The 25222-nt window shown below is 35.3% G+C and overlaps 1 protein-coding gene across 8 annotated transcripts in view; it reads left to right on the forward strand.

The window, feature by feature from the left end:
• Nucleotides 1-25222, forward strand: part of POLQ (DNA polymerase theta) — a 117353-nt gene that overhangs the window by 65445 nt on the left and 26686 nt on the right. For 6 of the 8 annotated variants that reach the window (XR_014262871.1, XM_082459383.1, XM_082459384.1 and 3 more), the window contains 9 exons: nucleotides 1048-4154; nucleotides 6523-6666; nucleotides 7681-7877; nucleotides 10628-10868; nucleotides 16505-16698; nucleotides 20205-20342; nucleotides 21581-21755; nucleotides 24194-24320; nucleotides 24901-25022. Coding sequence is in view for 6 of the 8 variants with exons in the window: in XM_082459383.1 (XP_082315509.1) it covers nucleotides 1048-4154; nucleotides 6523-6666; nucleotides 7681-7877; nucleotides 10628-10868; nucleotides 16505-16698; nucleotides 20205-20342; nucleotides 21581-21755; nucleotides 24194-24320; nucleotides 24901-25022 (4445 nt within the window). In the remaining 2 variants the exon portion in view is untranslated. Of the gene's footprint in view, nucleotides 1-1047; nucleotides 4155-6522; nucleotides 6667-7680; nucleotides 7878-10627; nucleotides 10869-16504; nucleotides 16699-20204; nucleotides 20582-21580; nucleotides 21756-24193; nucleotides 24321-24900; nucleotides 25023-25222 lie in introns of those variants that run through there. The other 2 variants (XR_014262872.1, XM_082459387.1) reach the window with 2 other exon arrangements.

Below are 25222 nucleotides of genomic sequence, written 5' to 3' on the forward strand. Positions count from 1 at the left end.
CATGATGGTTGGCTTCCCCCAGAGTGAGTGACCCAAAAGAGAGCAAAATGGAAACTGCAATGTCTTTTATGACCTAGCCTCAGTTTTTAGTTGTTTTGGGTGAGAGGCTAAATTGGTCCCTGTTATTTTATCTTGGTTGGAAACAGAAGTTTCCCAGCTTCCATAATTTTTATGCCTCATCCTGTTTTTCTTCTCTTCATGGTACTTTAGTTATGTATGTTGATCTTTTAGGGTGTAGAATCTATTATTTTACTATGAAGAGCACTGATATTTTATCAGTCAGCTTGGCTAAGCTCAAACTTTTCCTGTCGTAGGCAATAGCTCAGATCTCTGTTCAGTTGTTTAGACTTTCACCTAGCTGCTTGGAGTCTCTCCACACTTGCATAGTTTTGAGGTCAGCCAGATATTTGGGGAGAATTTGTATGAAAAATATGGGGTTCTCCTTCCCTGGATCTCTCAATTCTGAACTTTCTCTCTTCATTTTGAATCTCTTGTAGTTACTCTGAACTGTCTTTCAAATTCTGTCAATCAATAAACTCCAGGTTTCCATTTAAAGACTCTGTCTTAGTGAGGCCTTCCCTAATGATGCTATTTAAAAATTGCACAACCACCTATCCCTTTCTGGTGCTTCAGTTTTTTTTTTTTTTTTTAACATCTTTATTGGAGTATAATTGCTTTACAACGGTGTGTTAGTTTCTGCTTTATAACAAAGTGAATCAGCTATACATATACATATATCCCCATATCTCCTCCCTCTTGCATCTCCCTCCCATCCTCCCTATCCCACCCTTCTAGGTGGTCACAATGGTGCTTCAATTTTTTGCACAGCTCTTATCTATTACCAGTTGACACAGAATGCATTTTAACATTTGTTTACTTTCTGATTTCCCCAACTATAATGTAAACTCTATGAGAGTAGATACATTTCCCTCTTGTTCAGTGCTATTTCTTCAGTTCCTAGAAAAGCTCAGATTGATGCTTAATAAATACTTGTATTAATAAATGAATCAGTGCATTAATTTATTTATTTTCCTACCTCTTGTATAGTACCCGAAAGGCAGTGGATGAGGAAGAGGAAGCAGTTGAAGAACGTCGGAATATGCGAACTATTTGGGTGACTGGCAGAAAAGATTTAACTGAAAGGGAAGCGGCAACTCTTATAGTAGAAGAAGCCAGAATGATTCTGCAGCAGGACTTAGTTGAAATGGGAGTGCAGTGGAGTCCATATTCCCTTTTAAATTCTGATACACACTCATTGACCTGCAGTGAATCAGAAGTAAAAGAACACAAATTTATACCCCAAACTAAGAGTTCTTATAAAAGATTAACTTCAAAGAAAAAAAGTAACACATTTAGTGATTCTTCTGTTACTCATTTACCAAAGACAGTGCAAGATTTAGATAAAAGTAGAGAGCATACAGATTCCTTTTATTATAGATTTCAGGATGGGCATCAAGAACGTCAGGTGCATTCCACTTCCAGAGCAAAAAAATGGGCTTCTTTGAGTATAAATAAAGAAAAGCTAGGAACCTCTCTGAATGAGGGGAAAGCAAGCACTACGAAAGTTATTCAGACTCTCTCATCTGAGAAAACAAAAAAAGAAGCTTTGAATTTCAGTTCAGAAGAGATGAGTACAACGTCTCAATCTTGGAAACATAGTAAGCATCTAAAACGATCTAGAGACAGTAGCCCTGTGAAAGACACTAGGATGTGTAGAATCAATTTACAAGAACAGACTCTGTCTAATCCTATTCATTGTGAAGAGTCATTTACTTCAGATGAGAAGAATATGGAATTTAGAAGTCCAGAGCCATTTGCTAAAAACATATCTTTCTGTGCTGAGGGAAGATATAGCAAAGTATCATTCCCATCACAAACAGAACAGAGTTGTTCAAGGAACAATAAAATATCTAATGATGTTCTTGTGGAATATTTTATCACAGGATCCCAGAATAAAAATGTGACTCATCAAGCCACTAGTGTGGTTAGTGAAAACGGAAGAGTATTAGCTGTTGAATCAGAAAAAAAAAATGAAGCGCTGATACAAAATGATTCAAAAAACCAGCGTGTTAATGTGAAACACCATGACACCCATCCAATTAACCAGTGCCTGGAAAAGCAGTTTGATAAACAGACAAATACTTACACCAAACTGAAAAAACCAATAGCAAGACAAATGCCCTATGAGACAGATAGCAGTTATATGAATAGGGACTCAAATGTTGTTATGAAATGTGAAAGTACAAAGTTGAATGCTGAGGAAAATAAATCAAGTAATCTTCAGGTATCAGAAGATAACATAAGCAGCACTGAGATACCCAGTGGAGTACATCTACTAAGTGGAGCATTTGGTAAATCAGGAGGCCAGTGTGAGAATATTCTAAATACCCTTAGAGTACAGGTAAAAACAGACACTTATGCAGCAGACAGAACTAAAAATAATCATGTTTCTGACTTAGGTTTAGATCTCTGTGATTTTGAAGATAGTTTCTACCTGGATACTCAGTCAGAGAAAATAATTCAACAGATAGCAACTGAAAATGGCAAGCAAGAAGGAGCAAAGGATACCAGCCTGGCAACAGGGATGATGCAGAAAAGCCTAGACAAACAGAGCTCAGTGAGCTCCTTTCAGAAAGAGATTCACATTACTTTTCCAGGTGAACAACATTCACCAGGAATGACAAATCATTTGAAACTTAAGACTGTAGATGCTATGAAACAAAGCACTGATTCACATGGGGTTGATAACCTGACTCCAGAAAGCCCAATTTTTTATTCTCCAATATTAATAGGGGAAAATGACCCATGTTTTAAAGGCAATGAACTTTCTGTTACTGACTCCCAATTAAATAGTTTTCTTCAAGGTTATCAAACACAAGAAGCTATGAAACCAGTTATACCTCTGGTTCCTAAAATGAGAACTCCTACTGATATAGAAGTAGAACGTCTGCCAGTTCCTGAAACAAGTTTGAATTTGAGTGGTAGTTTACTGTTTGACAGTTTCAGTGAAGAGTACCTCGTAGAAGAGCAACCACCTGATGTACAAGCAAAAGAACGCCTTCCTTCTGAAATAACTTCAGTCCATTTTGGTGATGCTCTGTGTCTACAACCAGAGGGCCCAATTAAAAAATCAGATGTGAATGAGAATCAAGATAATCAGCAGCCATTGTCTTGTTTCAGTGATGAGTCTACTGTATTTTCAGAAATGGATTCTGCTCAGATGGTTGAAGCTTTGGACACTGTAGACGTATTTCCTGTCCAAGAGAAACATAATACTGCAGGATCTCTTAGAGTATTAGAACTGAGTGATCCAGTGATTGTGGGTAATGATTATTCCCAAAGAGAAGTAATTGGAGGAGATAAAGATAAAAGGTCTCAAAAATCCAAATTAACTGGGACAAGGCAAGATAATTCATTCATATGGTCAGGGGCATCATTTGATTTAAGTCCAGGACTGCAAAGGATTTTAGATAACGTCTCCAGTCCTCTAGAAAATGAAAAGCTAAAATTAACCATTACAGACTTGCTCAGTTTGAAAGGAAAAAATACAGAGGTAAATGACAAACAAGAAATGATTTCAAATTTGGAGACAAATCAAGTTCAAGGAATTCCATTTTCCCCTAATATTGTGTTAAAAGGCAGTATTGACGCACTAGAGAACAATGTCATTCATGGTGAAACCTCCTCCCTCTTGCCTTGTAAAGAAAACTGTATAGTTGATGATAATGGACTCCTTCCTCCTATACCATCTGCTTCTAAGTTGTCATTTCCAGGTTTTCTTGGAACATCTTCTGTAAAACTTAAGAAAATTAGTAGTGGTTTACAACTTGGTGAAAGTTATTCATTTGGCTCACCTTCAGATAATAAAAACCGTGATTTAAGTCCAGAGACTAGAAATGGTTTCAAAGATGACAGTCCTATTAGAGACACAAGTTTTTCACCGCAGTTACCACAGGATGGATCGCAGTTAACTCTAGCCTCATGCAGTCCAGAAAGTTTGGCCATAATTGACGTAGCGAGTGACCAAACTCTCTTTCAAACATTCATGAAGGAGTGGCAAAACAAAACTCGATTTTCCATCTCATTGGCTTGTGAAAAGATCAGTAATTTGACATCTTCTAAAAGCGCTACTATTGGTGGTAGGTTTAAGCAAGGTAAGTTTTTTTAAAAATCTTTTACATTTGTATGTAAAATAGTGGACTGAGATGGGACTGAGACTTTTCAGTATTGGATATTAAATGTAATAAATGTGTTCAAAGTTTAATAAGTTTCTCCTATGTGCGTTTACATGTGGAACAGCCTTATTGTTCAGCACAACTAGATTAAAAATAGTTACCCTCTGGTATAAGAGATGGGGGACCTCTGGACACATGGGTAGGAGAGCTGAGCAGTGAGGCCAAGAGCTCAAGCTGGTAGACTGAAAACGTGCAGACCACTAGGAGACTGTTCGTTCCTCTGGCTCTGATCCATTGTTGTGCCTGGATCAGGCACAATCAGGCCTGTGTCTGCCTCCTTCCAAGCAGGCCAGAAATCCCATCTAAACAGCCTTTCTATAGCAGCTCCCCACAGGAGTTCCATACCAGTGTTGTCTCCCAGGACATTGACCCAGCAGCCAATCTTATTGCTGGTGGGGACACCACAGTTGGTATGGCTGGTTCAGGGGCCAGCATTAGAACAGTGTTTGACAGATTGATGCTTGGGTGTGCCAGGAATCTGTCTCTCAAACAACACCTCTTTCTTCTATGCCATTGTGGGCTCTGCCTTGTCTGAGGCCATAGGGCCCTTTTGTTTGGTTAGCTCCTGGTCATGCCTGGTGTTAGAGTGTGCCAAGCTTACCATTAAACACAGCATTTCTCTAAGAAATCATATATATATGCATCTATGTATATATATATATAATCATAATGTGCATATATTATATAATATGTATATTAGTTAGAATATAATTTTGTAAAATTTAAGATGTATATTTTGACAATGGATCAGACTTTTTTTATGGTACCTTAATGGTGTGACATGGTTTGAATTTAATTAATTAATTAAAGTATAGCTGATTTAAAATATTAAATTAGTTTCAGGTATACAACATAGTGATTCAGTATTTTTATAGATTATACTCCATGTAATGTTATTGTAAAATAATGGCTATATTTCCCTTTGCTGTACAATATATTCTTGTAGCTGATTTATTTTATACATAGTAGGTTGTACCTCTTAATCCCCTACTGATATCTTTCCTCTCCCCCCTCCTCTCCCCACTGGTAACCACTGGTTCGTTTTCTATATCTGTGTCTGTTTATCTTTTGTTATATTCATTCGTCTTTAATTCTTAGGTTCCACATATAAATGATAATATACAGTATTTGTCTTTCTGTCTGACTTATTTCACTTAGGTCCATCCATGTTGTTGCAAATGGCAGACTTGGTGGTTTTTATTAATCATCATTGCTCATGAATTATTTTCTCTTAAACTGTAATATCCATATTCACTTATGTAATAACAGAAGTACATAGCAAATAGGCACTATATTTTTCACAGTGTATATTAGCTATGTCTTCCAAGACTTATCTCAAGTAGAACTTGTACCTCTACTGATAGTCATGAAAGCCTCATAGAACTCTTTCAGGTTTTCAGAGAATTGAAACTTTTGGATAAATAATGCCATGTATTCCTGTCTTATTTCATGGAAGTAATGATTCAGTATTATGGGGGATAGCTGTAGTCAGCTTGACAACCTGTTGTGGAAATCAAAGATTTGTTCAAATTTCTTAAATCTCTATATTTATGAAAGAGTTTGTTCATAAAGTTCTGAGTATTTGATCTTCAATTCAGGAAGCATATGTGTTAACGACAAGTTTTATGTACTTTCATTGTTGACTAGCTCTTTCCATTTTTCATTCAACAAACATAAAATTGAGTACATTTTCTGTGCTAGAGGTTAGAGGGATAAAAACATTCACTTAAATTTAACAAATATGTGACAGTTATTTTTCAGGTATTGGGGATATAATTGTAAATAAGATGGATTAGTTTTTGACCTATGTCTTTGTGAAATTGAAAGGTGTATTATTTTAGGAAAAATATTGACTCAAATACAAAATCATACCTAATTCTTCACTAAGAAGTAAGAATCTTGATTTTTCTGGAGTTTCTAAGTATTAAGAATTGCTAAATTTGCTACAAAATTTTTGTAGTGTGCAAGTGGTCTTTATTTTTGAGTTATAGAAATTCAAAATGCAGCTTTTGGAAAACTTAAAAAAGTTAATTTTAAACTATCTTAGTCATTATTACAGATCTCTTTTAAGAAATCTTTGGTAGATTTTTCATAGTGACAGTTATCTTAAATGATGGGAAGCCTAGAAAGATCTTACACCTAAAAATGACTATCCACATAATGCATATTGTAGGGATCTGAAAAATTTGCTTATCAAATAATTTTTTATTATATCATTTTTTTTAGTATTCAATTTAGTGGTTTCATTTTTAGAGATTTTTAACTATTTCACTTTGGTTTTACATAGTTAGTTCCTCTCAGGAAAGCCCTATTGGAGATGATGGAATTCCTGTTAAAGGTTGTGATGGCATCTTGGTGGTTGGACTGGCAGTATGCTGGGGTGGAAGAGATGCTTACTATTTTTCATTGCAGAAGGAACAAAAGCATTCTGGTAAGTAATCACTATTTGGTTAAGTTACCATATAATTTTAATGTAACCTCTATGAGGATAGTGACTTGTCTGTTGAGAATAGTTTCCTGATATATACCTAGAATTTATTTTTTAGGATTAAAAAAGAAACCTTTAAAAAAATAGTGGCTATTGTGTACATTATTTCATATATTAACTAGAATGATGTTTTAAGAAGCCACCCCCCTTACTCTCTTCTGCTTGTCACATGTGGCTGTTAATACTGTGTTTTCTTCTTCGGGGTAGTGGATCCTGAAGGACTCACTGGCCACCTTGAGGATTTGCTTCTGAAGACTGGATCATGGCAGTTTCTTTCCAGGCTTTTTTTCTCCTATCGACTGTATCTGGAACTCATTTAGAGGCAGTGATGAGCTAGACATCTACAGTAGTTGAATCACACAGCCTTTGGAGAAGTCTTGGAATTAAAAGGATAGGACCTAGGTATAAATTGTGATCTGATTATGGTTGTTGGATACCTAGTTGATTGTTTGGTTTTAGACAGAAGCAAAATTAATAAGGAAACATTTTAAAAGATGCCGTATAATGTCTGTTCTGAGTAAGCATGACATATTTTCAGTTGTTTCGTAGGAAAACATCTTAGGATAAGTAATTACTTGAACTTCTTTTATTTTAGATGTAATTTTATACATTCATTCTAAAATTCCCTCTGAAATGAGTTCCTTTAAACTTCATTTCAAAATAACTTTTCTCTCTTTAATTCCACATTCTGAGAAGTGTAAGTTTATTTTTAGGAATCTTAATGTTCAGAATTTTCTCCCACCTGATTAAATAGAGCATTATAAATCACGTAGCCCAACCCTTAATTTTTGGATTACAGAGCACTTCATCTATATAGCCAACATGACCTGGATAAGGTCTTGCTGAACTAAACTGAGGCTTTTGAGTCTTTTTCAGTCTTGACACTAAAGATTGCTGCTTCAAATGAATGCATGTACTTTTTGTCTTAAGACTTTTTTTTTTTTTTTTTTTTTTAAGAAATCAGTGCCAGTTTGGCCCCGCCTTCTCTGGATCCAAGCCTGACTGTGAAAGACAGAATGCGGCACCTTCAATCTTGCTTTCAAAAGGAATCTGATAAAGAACGTTCTGTTATCATCTATGACTTCATCCAGAGCTATAAAATTCTTCTTCTGTCTTGTGGCATCTCCCTGGAACAAAGTTTTGAAGATCCTAAGGTTCTCTGTCTTATTTAAAAAAATTTTACATACTTCAAAAAATATTTAATTTTAATGTTTAGGGTTAATTCTTAAATGACTTGGTATTTATTTAGCTTCAACAATACAGCTTAAGTATTTGAGTAGTCACTCCTTTGTCCAATAACTTCATCCACCCAGAACAGATTATTATGCACCAAATGCCTCTGTGTAGATGAAAACAGAGATGTCACACATTCCAAGCACTAAAGTTCACATCTTTCTTCAGAGACTTAAACAATTTTCATTTTGGTCATAAGTTCTAAATTTTCTGTCTCATAGTAAATTAGAAATGAAAGGAGAACTGTCAGATTTAGATATATGATAGCAGGGTGTTTCAAATATCCATGAGGATAGAGGCAGAAAAGTAGCAAAAGCATATAGATATAAGAGATCACAAAGCATAGTAGTTAGAGGCCATTAGCTTAGGGACAAATGACCTTACTAGCCCCTGAGAACTTTTCCATATAATAGCAAACTATGATGCACTCTTCATAATGATGACTCTGAGTTATTAAGGAAAGAGTAACTTATGTTGTTGTAATATACACTTAACAGTATAATGCACTTTCAGAAGACATTTATTTACAGGATCATAGCCCTGAAAAGGGATATCGTTTTTTCCCTCCTGTTGAGACTGGATACATGAGGTGTGTGGAATATTAATTCTGAATTGAGATATGATACTAATTGGTTGTTATTATCAATATAATCAATGATAATAGGATAATATTTTAGTTTCTTTAGCTTTTTTGGCAAAGATTTTTGAAGACAGTATCAGGTAAACTAATGATACTATTCTTTCCTATACTTCAAACAAGCCTTGGTTTATATGTGATAAATTTCATATAGTTTGTAAACTGACCTTTACTGGATATAAAAGGTTATCACCTAATTTTGATGTTCCAGAGCCCAAAATGAGAATATGGGTAATGTGAGCTTATTAAAACTATAGTAGTATCCCAGATTTATATAGCACCTTTGGCATAAACTATTTGAAATATTCCATACTTGGTTTTGTTAATCATAACATTTTTGGTGTAAGAAGAGAAGCTATTAATTTATAAAATTTCACTTTTATAAGAGACGTTTGCCAACTTTTACATCAGACTATCTTATTCAACACCCCAAAAGGGTTCTGATCACCAATTTCTAATGGTGGGGGGGAGGGGGTTTCAGTGTATCTCCAACAGTTCTCTGGGTACCAGCTGGGTGTCCTACAATTCAGCTCAATTCTGTTACTATCTACCTGGAATGAGCATCAAATCCCATAGGTTAAGGGCTCAGTCCCACAAGCCCCCAACTTCAGACACCAGTTGCAAGCCCAGCTTGTTACCTTTGCTTCTGGTCAACCAGCTATAAATAAATCAGATTCCCACAACCCCCTCCTTGAGTTTTATTAATTTACTAGAGCGGCTAACAGAACTCAGGAAACCAGTTTACTCACTAGATTACTGGCTTATTACAAAGGATATTAAAGGATACAAGTCAACAGCCAGATGAAGAGATACATAGGGTGAAGTTTGTAAGAAGAGGCGTGGAGCTTCTGTTCTTTCTAGGCTTGCCACTCTCCCTGCATCTTCATGTGGTTACCAACCCAGAAGCTCTCTGAACCCTGTCCTTTTGGGTTTTTATGGAGGCTTCATTACATAGGCATAATTGATCAAACCATTGGCCATTGGTGATCAATTATCCTCTGGCCCCTTCCCCTTCCCAGGAGTTTAAGGGGGTGGAACTGAAAGTTCCAGCCCTCCTATTATAGGGTTGATTACTGGTGGCAACCAGCCGCCATTCCTAGGTGACCTAGGGGCACTCCAAGTCACTGCATTAGCATAATTAGAGACACCTTTATCTCTGTTGGGAAGACCCAATTTATATTTCTTATTATAATTTACAAGATCGCCCCTCCCCGCCCCGTAAAACTACATTCTAAACCTATAAAAGAAGTAATCGAGTCATTTAGTAATTATTGAAATTATGAACAAGGCTTAGATTTCCTTGTTCTAAATCCAATTTCGCTCTGCTAGAATCAAGTATTAGAAAATACAGGTCTTCTAGTCTCATAGGGAAGCTAACAATAGCAGTCAAATCACTAGTTGGATGGTCATGGTGACAGGTCCTCATCCTTGAGAGAAATTCTGTAGGCATTCTAAAACACTGGATATGAACTTGTAATGGTGAAATATTTATGTCTCACTTCTTCCAGTATTGAATAAGCCACTCAACTGTACAATTAAATATGCTTAAAATAGTATGTTTTATATTATGTGACTTTTACCGCAATAAAAATTTTTTTTTTAATTAAAGAAACCTAAAACTATATAGGCCCATCTTTATTATAGTAGTAGGAAAGCCAAAATTAGCCTTAGTGGAGAAGAATCCAGCTGCATTTTCAGAAACATGACTTTTGTTAGCTGAAAGGCACTTGGTTTTCAAGCCTACTTCTGAAGTAGGTCAGCAGGAGCATTGCAGTAGTGGAAAAGTATAAATTTTCCTTCTTTGAAGGCCACCGCTCTTATTGGTAAAAAATGAGTTATTTTTTATACCAATTATCCTTTCCTTATCCTGGTACAATTATCCTTTCCTTCTCCTCTCCTGGGAAGACCACTGAATAAGTATTCAGTGAAAACGAGTGAGATTAGAAATGAGCTTTCTTTTTTCCCCTTTTAATTTAAGGGTACAGAAATATCTTTGAAAAATCAAGAAAATATTCTGATTGTTATCCCATTCAGGTGGCATGCTGGTTACTAGATCCAGATTCCAAGGAGCCGACTCTTCATGGCATAGTTTCCCGTTTTCTTCCTCATGAGCTTCCACTCCTGGAAGAGATAGAGACTGGCCAAGGAACTCAAAGCCTAGGGCTGAATGTCACCACTGAGCATTCTGGGCGATACAGAGCATCTGTAGAGTCCATTCTCATCTTCAGCTCTATGAGTCAACTTAATTCTTTGTTGAAGAAGGAAAACCTTCAAGGTAAAAACACAGTTCCTGGCATTTTTACGATGTTATAAGACTGGGGATAGTTATGTATTTAGCCACTCTATCACAGGTGGATAAATTATACTTTTTATGCAGACCCTTTCTTTTGATTGTCTAGTGCAGGAATCAACAAATTTTTTCCTGTAAAAGGCCAGATGATTTTTGGTTTTGCAACCTAGACGGTCTCAGTTACAAATATTTAACTCTGCCATCACAGCACGAAAGCAGCTATAGACAATATGAAAATGAGTGTTCCAGTAAATCTTTATTTACAAAAACAGGCATCTGGCCCTAGTTTGGCCGTAGTTTGCTGACCTTTGGCTCTACTGTAATGAGGTGAATTAGTGGCATCTTATTCATTTATTCCTAATTTTATATTTGAATGTTATCAAATGGTTTTTATTCACACTTAGAATATATCTTTTATGGATTTAAAAAAATCAACTGTTTTCTTTTTAGAACTATTAACAGTTATTTTTTTCAGCCAAGGGTGTTTATGTGAATCTTTTTTTTCCATTGTGACAAATAGCGTGGATTTATTGTGCAGGCTGCTGGCTCAGATTGAGTACCTTGACTTCGGAGAGCATAATATATGCTTATGGTGAAAATGACGAAGTGGAACAAAGTTGGCTTCATTGTGAGGAGATATAAACCATGGATTTAGTGGCTGATTAATAAATACTAGAAACAGCAGACTGATGAATTCACAGAGACCAGGGCTTGAATCTGTATTATTTATTTGTGAGGGACCTTGGGCAAGCTATGTTAACTCTCTAAGTCTGGTTCTTATTTTGTAAGTATTAAATGAGACAGAGAACTTAGTGCAGTGTTTGCCACAGAGCAGGCGCTCATTATTGTATTCCTTGATGATTATTATTACTGCTAGCACAAACCCTCTGTGCTGGTAATAAAGTTCTCCCCAACATCACTGGGGTAGAATAATACAGAAGACCAGACTGACTTATTTGCTCACAGGAGACTTGCTTAAGTGATGTTAATTAGTAGCTCTTCAACAGGCATTGTAGTATTTCAGACAGCTTCTCTAAGCCAATCTAGGCAGGCCAAGGAGTGGGAGTATGCAGCACACATACCTCAGGCTACTTTACAATAGTGCTGAATGAACATAGCTCATTCCCTCTTAGTCTGACTAGTCTGCCCCTAGGATAGGCATCCTGGGTAGTCTGTATAGTTCCTAGACACTGACATTTGATGATGGTGATATGAATTAGTCTGTAACTGTTTAGATATTTGTTGCCCATTATCAGATTTGTAAGTTTTCAGTCTGATTGGGAGGGGATGGTTCCACTATTTAAAGACAGTTTTTCACCTACAAAAAAAAGAAGACTGACTTTCCTTTCCAGAAACGTACAAGAAACCCTCTAGATTTGTAATTTTTAACTTTCACAATTTCTTTCTATGTGCCTTGAAAGCTTCTTTTTTTCCTGCAGATTTTCAAAAGTGGGTGACCAGGAGGTGTTAAATGCATTCTTGTACAGTGTTAAATATTTCTTATTCACAGAATCCATAGAATTGAAGTACATTGAGATAAGGGAGGTTTTTGGAGAGAATGTGGACATCTATCAAATTTTATTTGAAAATAATTATTTCAGGATGTGCTTGTTAATTTTAATGGGCCTCCAGAATCTTCATCTTTTTCTTTTCTCATCCTCTTGCCTGTTGGAAAGGTGTGTTCTAGCTGACTTTCTCCCCATAGAGAGCTGATTTTTGTTTGGGTGTGAATTAATACTAATAGCACAATGTGTCTTTGCTTAATTTGACCCAGGACAAAGTATCCTGTCCTCTTCACATTGATCAATTAGGTCCTTTCTAGTTTGAACATAGATGAGATGATTTTCTAGGTATGGAGTGAGTTGGTTTCTCAAAGGACCTCAGCTGCACAGATTTATATTAGTCATAATCTTTCTTTCATGAACACTATTATCATTGGTCCATGTATGGTCCTCTTATTATTCACCATTATTTTAATAATATAATGATAACTGTTAACTCACATTCATAACTTAGACATTTGTCTACCTTTGTGCTCCTCCTTCCTTGTACATCCCAAGTTTTATTGTCATTCCCTTATTTTCTTATTTAAATTTTATTTTTAATTAAAAATTTTAGCATATATATGTCTAAGTCCAAACAATATATTATTTGGTTTTGCTTGTTTTTGAACTTTATAAAGCATCTGTCACACTATATCTTGTTTTACTTGCTTGCATCATGTTAGTAAGATTCCTGCATATTATTGCAAGTATGTGTAGTTTATTGATTTTCACTGCTCTGTAATATATCACTGTGTGTGTGTGTGTGTGTATGTGTGTGTGTGCCAAAATGTATTTATCCATTTTCCTCTTGGTGAATGCTCAGGTTGTTTCTAGTTTTGTTTTATTTTGGTTTTTTGTTCTGCTATAACAGGTATTTCTGTGTAAATATTCTTATAAATTTACATGTCTCCTGCTACACTGGGCAAGAATTTCTTTTGCATGTAGAATTGCTCTGTCTTGGAAATGGGAATATTCAACTGTACAAGATTATGTTAAATTGTTTTCCAGAATGGTTGTATAAAGTTTGTTCTTTAAACAGCAATGTGAAAGAAGTCTTGCTGATTACGTTGTCTCTACTTTGCCAAGTCATTGGTTGTAAAATGACTGTAATTTTTCTGTCTTGTGCTTTGTTTTTGGTAAGAGAGTTGCTCTAGTTTCATGGAATGAGTTTATGAATATAGCCTCTTTTTGTTCTGGAGGAGCTTATGTATCGTAGGAATGATGTGTTCTTTAAAAGTTTGGTAGAATTTGCCTGTAAAGTCTCTTTATGGAAATATTTTTAGCTACTACTTTGACTTCTTTAATAACTGTAAGATTATTCAGTTATATCTTTTGATTATGTTTTGGTAAGCTATATATATTTTTAAGAATTTATCTAAAGGTATTGCTGATTTTTTTTTTATATATCTCTGGTTTATCTGTTATGTCCTCTTTTTCTTTCATAATATTATTGTTTGATCTCACTAGAAGTTTATCCAATTTTTCAGTCTTTGTAAAGAACCAGCTTTTGTCTTTGATCTTTCCTGTTGTTTTTGTTTTCTATTTCATTGATTTCTGTGAACATTTATGTAATCTCTTTTCTTCTAGTTCCCCTGACTTTATTTGCAGTCCTTTTTGTAAATTCTTAAGTTTAACACTAAACTCATTACTTTTAAAATCATGTTTTTCTTTTCTAATTTAAGTACTTAAGGCTATAAATTTTCCTCAAAGCTCTACTTTCATTATATCTTACAAGTTTTGACATATATTGTTTTCATTGTTTTATCCTAAATATTTAAAATTTTCTGGTATGCCTCTTAGACTCATAAATTATAAGAAGATTGTTTTTAATTCTCAAATAGTTGGAAACTTTTATTTTATATTTTTATTATTACCTTCAATCTTTATTGTGTTATAGCTAGAGAACATGTTTGTATAATACCCATTCTTTGAAGTCTTTTGAGAATTGTTTTGTAACCTAAAACTTGAACTATTGTGTAAACGTTCTGTGCGCATATAAAATAATATGTATTCTAATTCTGGATGCAGAATTTTATAAATGTCTGTTAATTCAATGTTGTTGTTTAAATCTTCTATATCTAATTTTCCCTGTAGTTCAGGTAATTTTAATTTTATATGTTTTGAGACTATTTTATTAGGTGCATACAGGTTTAAAATTGGTGTATTTTCCTGGTGCATTAAACCTATCATTATGTTGTGACTAGATTTTCCACTAATATGATTTTTACTCTTAATCTATTTTTTGGAATGAATATGGCAGCATCAACTTTCTTTTGATTAATACTTGCCTCATATATCTTTTTTCTATCCCTTTAAACCTTCTAGATCCTTACTTTTTAGATGTCTTATAAACCAAAGTATAGCTTATTTCTTTTTCAAACTACCAGTTTTTTTTTTTTTTACAAATTTAGCAATTTATTATGATTATTTATGTGTTTCTATTCATTGTGATTATTGACATATTTACACTTTCCTGCTGTTTTGTTTCTATTCATCTTGTTTGATTTTGTATATAGTTTATTCGTAGCTGTGCTCTGTTCTAATGATTCCATACCTGCAACTCTTAGGGATCTAAATCTGTCATTTGTTGTTTCTGCTGAGTCCCATTCATACATCTTTGCTATCTTATATTTTTTATACTCTTTGTGAAATCATACAAGATTTGATCAGTAGAGCCCTGCAGGGCTTATGTGGGGGAAGCCTTCCTCTAGAAAGGCTTTGCTCTGGCTTCTGCTTGTTACTAAACTAAACTGCATCCAAGGCCTACATTAGCTTTTGGTTCAGAACAGAAGTCTGAGAATCAGCTTCTCCTCCAGTTGCTACTCCAAAAATCTATTATTCCCTCAACCTTTTTGCAGTAGGACTCCATTCCCATTGCAACCCTGTTTCTTCCTACTGTCTATGAATCCAGGCTGGCTTCCTACCACTCTTGACTCTTCTTTTTCTGACCCTAGTTCCTTATTTCTCTGGTCCCACATCCCATGAATTTCTGCTCTGATTCCAAGTCTTCAAAGCCAGGCTCTGACTGCCCAGTATGTTCTGACTATTAGAGGCCAGTAGCTCTCACGTGTTTGCTTTTGGAGGTGGTTACGGGTGTCCTTTGGGATTTTGCCTGCTGCTTGAGACCAAGAGTGCCTTAAGGAATGTGTGTATGTGGAGCTGGGGAGGGCAGGCCAGGGTTACACAGAGTCCTAGTGACCCATAGTACTGGAGCAGAAATCTTTGTTATGGATTTTTTCTTAATAATTTTAGGATAGCATTTCCCACAGAGTGTTCTATGGACACTTACTTTTCACGATGTTAATAAATATTATACAGATAAAGGGTTTTATGGTCAAATGATTTCAGACTTTTGGTTAAAACGAAATTAAATAGTTGTCTTTGTTCATTTCTACTCAGAGCCTTTAATATATTAACAGGCATCATGAACATCTAAGAGTAATTTATAAATGCTGAAACTCATAGTATACAGTGTCTCTCAATCCCAGCCTTTTATAGAGTATTTTTGAGACTAATATTCTAAAGAACATACTGGGAAAACTGATTTAGAGTGACTATTCTGTTGAGAAATGTCAGCAGATAGAAAAATACTCTGATTCTTACTTCAGGAATCTTATTCTTTACTCTTAGAGCATTGGAAAATATAAAACCTTCATGTTTATCTTTGTGCACACCTGCATACCATGGGACCAGGAATTCTGGAAATTATTTTGGTGAATTAACCTTTTGCAGTCAGCTTAGCAAATAAGATTGGCTACCTTGTTCTTGCTAAGAGTAGAAGCAGAAACATCATCTTGGGAGAAATGCAGTCTCTTATAATTCAGACTGTTCATAAGATTGCCTGTTTTACTCTGCATAGACACAGATAGTAATCCAATACTCAAGTGGAAAAGTGGAAAGTACTTTAATACCTTTCACTGATGGTTTGAGAATGCTGCTCAGGAGACTGGATCTTGAAGGATAGCTTAGTAGCATCTCTGATTCTCCCAGAAAAATTCTATGTATGTTTAGGTAATCATGTTGATCTAGTCACTTAGCTGGTGAATTAATGTTTTTTGCTTTCTTTTTTCCTTCCAGATGTCTTCTGTAAAGTGGAAATGCCCTCCCAGTACTGCTTGGCCTTGCTAGAACTAAATGGAATCGGCTTTAGTACCGCAGAATGTGAAAGTCAGAAACACATAATGCAAGCCAAACTGGATGCAATTGAGACTCAGGCCTATCAACTAGCTGGCCATAGTTTTTCTTTCACCAGTTCAGATGACATCGCTGAGGTTGTATAATGGGAATAAAAAATTTAGAAAAGTCATTTTTAGAGCAAAAAATGTGTGTGTGTGTTTTGTAAATGTGTTTACCTAAATACCAAAGATCAGTAAAATAAGACAATCAGTTAACCAGAATACTTTGGAGATAGAGTATTCTAACATCTCCTTTGTAAGTTTATACCTATACTTATGAATAGGAAGGTAGTAAAGAAGTATCCTAGAATGTGTATTCCATAAGGAGATTTGCCTGGAACAGAAGGGGCACCCAGTAAATATTTTTTGTGTGAATGAGATCCATAGTGGTAGTTGTATAACAGTGTAGGTGTTTCTCCATGAAGTTAGTCATTTCATGAACTCTCACTCCTTCTTCACTGCAAAATTAGATATTTTTCTTAGATGTTAGTGAAAAAGGGATTTTGGGGACGCTCTGCTTTTTTAAACCTACTAATATTTTTATCATCTTAGATAAATTTTGACATAGTTTACTTCCCCCCCCCCCCCAAAGGTTGGTGTTCTCTTCCCTCCCCACACTCCATAAAGGGTGGTTGGGTTGTTTTAGAAGAGTTACTGATACAGGGTGGGTGCTTACTCTTGACAGCTTTGAAGTTCTATTGTTATCTAGATGTGATTCAGTATTATAGCATATTGGTAAGTATTATAGACTTTAAAGCCAGACTTCTTGGGTTTGAATGCTACCTGCTCTATTTATTAACTAACTCCATGACCTTGGACCACTTCATTAACTCCATATCTCAGTTTCTTCATCAGTAAAATACCTCATGTTAGAAATACCTCATAGAGTTGTGAGGAATAAGCAGTAAATGTAAAACACTTAGAACAGTGCCTATCTCATAGTAAGTGTTGTAAAGTGTTGTATAAATATTATATAAAGGGCTTACAAATACCCCCCCCACTTTAAGCCACAGTTATGTGTTTTTAAAAAATGAGGAACTTTGTTTCTCCTAATCACATGGTGCATTTGTATTGAATTCAGTGGTGTTTTTTGGGGTGTTTTAAAATACTTTCTTTTGATTTCTTTAGTGCAGAAGTCCCCAAGCCAGAACCTAGCTGGCTGCACCTAAAATTACATGGGGAACTTGTCAAAAATATAGAATCTCTGGATTCAGCACAAGTAGGCTTGGGGCAAAGGCAAGAACCAGTACTCTTGTAATTCAGATGGGTGCAAAGGCATGTGGGCCTTAGGCCTAGACCAAACTCTGGCCTAGAATAAAAGTCCTTTGATATTATTGGCTTGTTCTTATGTCTTCATGTTAAAATGGAAGTTATATTAAAGGTAATCTAACATTTTCATACATTGATTATTTTATCCTTGGTGATTTTAAGTTGAGTCTTTCAAATAGGCAAGATGTTACTAATCATATAGAGCTGTAGTGTTCAATAAAGGAGTCACTAGCCACTTATCACTGTTTCAGTTTAAATTAATTGAAATTAAATAAAATATATCATTTAAGTTCCTTAGTCATGCTAACCACATTTCAAGTGTTCAATAGCCACGTGTGGCTAGTGGCCACTATATTGGACAATACAAATATAGAACAGTTTTATTATTGCAGAAAGTTCTTGGATGGCACTGGTCTTGAGAAGGTATCAGCAAAATATGACTTGCAGGCCAGATCTGGCCTGCCACCTGTTTTTGTAAATAAAGTTTTATTGGAACACAGCTATAGCTGTTCATGTACTTATTGCCTGTGGCTGTTTTCATTCTATAATGGCACAGTTGAAAAGGTGTGACAGACAGTAAAACCTACAAAGCTAAAAATATTTACTGTCTGGCCCTTTGTAGAAAAAGTTTCTGACTCCTGGTCTAGAGGGAAGCATGGGTTAGTAGAAAGAAAAAGGACTTTAGAGTTAGAAGACTCTGGGTTCTAATTCTTAATTCTACTACATTTTGGGCATGCAACTTTGAGCAAGTTTCTCCAACTGTCTAAACTTTGCAGATTTGTCATAGAGTTGTTATAAGGATTGCATGTTAAAGCACCTAGCCTGATGGCTGGCACATAGTCAGTGCTCAATAAATATTAGTGTCTCTTGCTCCCATCCAGTTCAACTCCCTCAGTCACAGATGTGTTAATTAAGACCTGAAGAGAGAATTTATGTGTGAAGTTTTTATAATTAATTCTGAAGGATTCACCAAAAATGGAAGCTTAAGATAAAGAACTTTTAAATACATAACTCGAGATCTTTAAATTGTCTTAATTATGATAGGTCTTCCTTCCTGGGGTTGTTGATTTATTGTTACTGTAATAATGTTTCATTTTTCCTATTCAGTTATTTTTTTCTCTCTGCTGCCATTCATTTATATACTCTTTGATATCTATATTAGAGTTGCCTGATTAAATACAAGCACTTAGTTAAATTTGAATTTCAGATGAACAGTGGACAATATTTTAGTATAAGTATGCTCCATGTCATTCAAATTTGACTGGGCATCATGTAATTTTATTTGCTAAATATAACAACCCCAATCCTTATGTGTGCATATGTTCATATCTATATAACACAGTCTTTGGGCAAGTTAGTTATTAACATCCATAGTAAGCCTCAGTAATTTTCATGCCTAGGACCCCAGTTATTCCCACTACTTAAAACTAAAACCAGATTTTTGTTTCTGTCATCACCACTGTTCTAGGGAAACAGGTATATCTTTACTTCCACCCCTGGCCCAACTTGTAGAAAAAATTCTCATGCAAAGGGTTTCAATTTTTAGAATTATTACTCGGAAAATAATCCAAGGTTCATTAAATCTTACTGAAAGTATATAAATGAATGAGTAGAAAGAGTAGATAGTGTTCTGAATTGCCTAAATTGGAACCCCTCTAACATGAACTAGTGAGTTTAAGGTATACACGGGATGTTCCCTCTGACCCACAGCCTGGATCCCTGTTCCGTGTAAGCCTAGTTTCTTCAGTGGGTGCTTACTGGCCACTCTCTAACTTTCATTATTGCTACATTGGATCAACCACCTTCTCCTGGCTTTTTGCTCGGGGCCTCTCAGGGTCTAGCCTTGTGGTAGTGGAATTAGATGGCTTTTTGGGCCCCTTCCTACTTTAGTGTTCTCTGAGTTTTGTGATCACACAATAGCCACGAAGGCTCTCATGTTTATCCTCTATGGGGCTTAAATGATCAAGCAGCCACATTGGTTACCACATCAAGGGGTATTTAGGTGAGCTTATAATCAGAGCAACCTAAAGTCGCAATGCCAATAGTTTGTCAGTCGTTCAGCACAGAATATACATTCTTGTGTTCTTGACTGTTTAAGAGCCTGGTGTTACTATTAATCTAATACTGACTAAATTAGGGTATGGACAGCCTACTTGACGTAAGATTTTATTGCCATTATTTATTAAATGTGATAGTTCCAAATTGTCCAAAAAAATTCTTACAATCCATGTTGAAATGTATAGAATCTTTTCTCGAATAACTTTTTAAAATGTTTTCTGAATGATAATACTTGTGATTTGATTCTTGACTAAAGAAGCATTAACTTCTTGCAGGTTTTATTTTTGGAATTGAAGTTGCCACCAAATGGAGAGAGAAAACACCAAGGCAGCAAGAAAACTTTGGGTTCTACCAGAAGAGGGAATGACGATGGATGGAAGCTAAGGCTGGGAAAACAGTTCAGCACTAGTAAGGTGCTCTTTGGGGCAGTCACAGGGCAGAATCTGAACTACTTTTAACATTTTGGTGTCTTGAAAGAATGCTGATGAAATCAAGATCCAATGTAGTCCACCATTTGAACTTATCCAGACAAAAACAAATTGGTTTTTGGTTCAGCTGCCCACAAACACTGTGGAAACATTCCAGCATGGAAAATCTGGATCATAATCTGAGTTAGCAGTTGTGTCCTTCCTATCATTAAAACAGTGTAAAGGTTTGTAAATTCAGACCTATATAGACATTAATTATTGACATGCACTACTCTTGGACTTCTAGTATAATATAATTTCTGTCGTTATATGAACATGAACAAAAAGGTATGGAAGAACTTAAAAAATAAAAAGACAGTCAATATAAATAAAATTTTGTTTTTTTCAATTCCAGAGCAAAATAGTAAGTTTTCCATACATTTGTTTTGAGAATCTAATCTGTTAATTTCAAAGTAAAATTGAATCACAACCCATGAAAACTGTATGCGTGGGACAAAAGAGAGAAAGGCTTAATTTTACATTTTTACTGAATGAATTATCAATGGAAAATAAGGATAGAAAGTACAGCCACAACAGCCATGGAGAGAGCAGTCCAAGTTGCCATTCTGTAGAATTTTGACCATAATATTATTAATTATGACTTGCCTGCCCTGGGGAAGTTTCCACAGCTTCATTCTGTAACAAAACTTTTTATTTAATCGCATTGGCCTTTTTACCTCACAAGTTTTTGTTCCTTAACGGTTCATTGAATGTCTGTAGCATGGAAAATTCAAAGTTTTAAAAATAAATTTCCTTGATACAAAAACCATGAAAGTATTATGGCAAAAAGAAGAAAAAAAAAAGACTGGGAAACTTACAATCACATGAGCAATGGAGGAGGAAAATATAAAGAAAAGAGATGATGTAAACAATTGGGTGGGGTGTGGGGAAACAGTTGTTTTACTAAGTTGACATCTCATTGATTTTTTTTTTTAATAGTAGATGTAAATTGACATTACTCAACATTAATATGTTTACATTTTATAATCTATAGTTATTATAGATTTATCATTATGGTGATTTCCAAAATACCCAAATAGTAATTTTATAATAGTAAAGTTGAGTTTAGATACAGGAGTTATCAAATTTAATTTTGAGATTATATTGTTTACTTAAAAGAGATTCTAGTTTGCTATGGAATTTGGACAAGAATCTGATCCTACTTTATTATAATTCTTTGGCAGGATGCTTTAAATAAATTAAGGACATTACATCCTTTACCAGGCTTGATATTAGAGTGGAGAAGAATCACTAATGCTATTACCAAAGTGGTCTTTCCCCTGCAGCGGGAAAAACGTCTGAATCCTTTCCTTGGAATGGAAAGAATCTATCCTGTATCACAATCACACACTGCTACAGGTAATGAGAAATCTTAAATATGGATAATATCCTGTTTTGCAAAAAAAAATTCATATGTAATATTTGCTTATGACGACCAAGGAATTCAAGTGTTGATCATTGGGTTCAGTGAAGTTCTATAAACATTTATGAAACGCATACTACATCCAAAGCATAGGTGAATATCAGGTAGATAAAGAGATGAAATTTAGTAAGATACAGTTCCTGCTTTCAAGTACTGTATAGAGTAACTCAGATGCCTGATATTGGATGAGAGTATGGCCAAGAATTAAATATTTATTTGAGTCAGTGATCTTATCTAATTTCAGTCCCAGCCCTATTCTGAATCTCTTAAGAGTCTCTCCAAGTTGAATCTAAGTAGGCCTGTGCAGTAATAAGGGAGTGTCTTACTTTACTCAATCAGAAAAGAAAGCTGTAGAGTCCTTTGCATGTCTTATGGCCCTCTTGGGATAAGTATGCATGTAATCTCATGAAGAAAAAAAAGCATTCTTTTTCTAGGTAGTGCACAACTCCACATATTTGTCAAATGCAATGTGCAGTGGAAGAAAGGGCAGCATTAACTCCTTCATAGAGGAGGCATTTTAGTTCGGTGGTATAGAATGTGGACTTTGATATCACATTTTCACAAGGTTTGAATCTTGGTGCTAAGAATCTTTAGACAAGGTACTTAACCATTCAGTGCCCAAGTTTCCTCATGTATAAAACAAGATAATAACAGTCCTACCTCACTGGGTCATCCTGAGGATTAAATAAGTCAATACATGTAAAGTGTTTAGAATAATGCGTGGTACATTATCAGTTGTTGCTGTTATTGAGGATGGGAGCACCGTGAGGAGCTGCTTTTCTCTTTGCTTGCTTAGTCTCTGTTCTAAACAATTCCTCTTTTCCTTCTCCCTATTTAGCTCACCTCTTTGTGCTTCTTGCCTATTTCTTGCCCTGTTTTAAGTTTCATTTTGAAACATATGCTAATGCTGTAAACTTATGTAAAATAAATTCTTGTTGGTGAAAAAACAATCAACCTAGAGTTTTCAAAGCTTTTGCACATTTATTTGTTGCTTATAATGCAGAAAATCATCAATTCCTTGTTGTTTTCCTGATTGTTTTTCATTATACTATGCCTACATTTAAAGAATATTTTAGAAATACAAGCTTACCTAAGTATAGTAAAGCCCTTTCATTATTAAATTCATCTTCATGAAGCTATATTCATGTTTTGTAGTTTACTTTTGCCATTTTATTTGTCTACCAGTGTTACCTCATTAATTCAAACACTAGACCTGAATATTAAGTATTGATATTATCATAGAAGAGAAGACAGTGTGCTGAGGCAGAAAGAGACTTGGATTCTTTCCTGTGCTATTTGTTAGCTTTATAAAATTGATTAGGCCATTTAATGCTAATAAGTGTATTAATATCTACCATTAATTGAACACTAATTTTTGCTAAAATTGAAATAACGAGGATATAGTATCAGGAGTTTATTCAGAAAAACAGTATCTGGGATACTTTAGATCTCTGATTCATCTAAAGAAGATGGAATTACATACAGTAGCTAGTAGAGAGCCTGTTAGAATGAAGAGTATCATAAAACAGAGGATATTTGTGTCACTATATGTGTATTATAAAAACTGCAGTAGCAGTCAGTTACCCAAACTTTTTGAACAACACCTGTGTGTTTTTGAAAAATTCATCCAATAAGTAAATAAAATGTAAACTATTTGGGGGAAAGTAAAGGCCATAAGCATTAAAACAAATAGCTTTCTGTTTCCTAGAAAATGTATTAGCCATCTGATTCTAGTTTCTAGTCATGTCAGTGCTACCTACCATTGATTCTTGTGATAAGTGATGAGGAGGAGGAGGAAAACTGGCCAGGTGATATCTAGAAAGTAACGTTCTAGTCACCATCTCTCACTACTACTCCATCTCCTGCATCCTGTGGCCTAACTTCTGTGGCCCCAGTTGTCCCTGTTCAGCACTCAGTTGCTCTTCTGCTTCAGATCCTCTTCTCTGTATCTTGTTTGTTCCTGGCTTTTAAAGGCTTCGACAGTCATTTCTCCTATGATCCATTTGATTTGTCTTTTACTCATTAGTATAACTGCTAGCATTTTATAGTGCTAACTTCTGGTACTCATTTTAGCGTAGAAATACTGTGATTTATCATATTCTTATCATGGGATTGTTTCTGTAGAACGAGGTTAATTATAAAACACTGTATTGTAGCTAATTCATATATTCACTTATATCACAATTGGTCTTGTACTTATTATTGTTAGACACATGAACATAATGAAGTGTATTTCATTTAAATTTAGTTTAACAATAACAGAGCATTCATTTTTAGGATAATTCAGAAATGGTATTCGTGTTAAAGTAAATGTCAGATTTCCCCTCTTCCCTTCCCCCCCCTAATTTTATGTCTTCATTCTGCTTGATTTTAGGACGAATAACCTTTATAGAACCAAATATTCAGAATGTACCAAGAGATTTTGAGATCAAAATGCCAACACTAGTAGAGGAAAGCCCACCTTCCCAAGCCCTAGGCAAAGGCCTACTTCCTACCGGCAGGTAGACTCTATTTCTCTTTATTTGGGTTAATATACTTTTGGGAGTATGAATGGCTCAGAAATAGCCTATTGGACAAATAATGAAATCAGTTTAATTTTCTGTTCCAGGCATACACATTTCTATTCTATTTCAAATCCTGAGTCTGTCTATAAAGAAGCTAGTTGATGGCAAAAAGCTGAAAATCTGGGTCACTAATTAAATCAACCAGCACTATATGCTTGTTTAAGTCAAATACTAAAGGGACAAGTTTAGAAATGTCTGGGACATCCCCCTTCCTGCCCTCTCCATATGCTCACAAAAGGAAGAAAAAGCACAGATCATTTACATTAGATACGGTCAATGAGATTTACTGAATTGAGTGAAGCAGTTTGTTGGAAAGGTTATTACAGAAATACCTTACTTCCTGTTTAATTGAAGGTTTGCTGAACGAGGTCTAGTATATTTGTTAAGCTTTAAAGTGTGTTTCAAATAAGGTTTTTAAATTTCTTAGATGGAAATATTGACTTAATGAAAAACTCAGACCATTTTCATATATTTACGACTACTTCATGTCAAGCTGATGATGTTTTTCGCACAACAGAGGAGGAAAAAAGAAGGGTTGTGGCCTGAACCCCAGGCATCAGGCAAAGATGGAGGAGAGAGCCTCAGACAAAGGAATGCCATTTTCAGTTAGCATGAGACATGCCTTTGTGCCTTTCCCAGGTAAGGTGACCGATGATGTTTTTTGAGCTTCTTTTGCTGTGGGAATGGTTTTCAAAGCACTGATAAAGCCTGAATTACGAATAAGACTCAGAAGAATACATTAGTTCGTCCATCTTCCTCTCTTTGGAGGAGCCTGTTTTTCCCCTTCATGTTGCCAGGTTTATAACAGTCAGTCATTATTGTCTTCATGATCTGCTCAG

The sequence above is a fragment of the Balaenoptera physalus genome (genome assembly GCF_965194825.1).
Source record: "Balaenoptera physalus genome assembly, chromosome: 4".
Taxonomy (NCBI): Eukaryota; Metazoa; Chordata; class Mammalia; order Artiodactyla; family Balaenopteridae; genus Balaenoptera; species Balaenoptera physalus.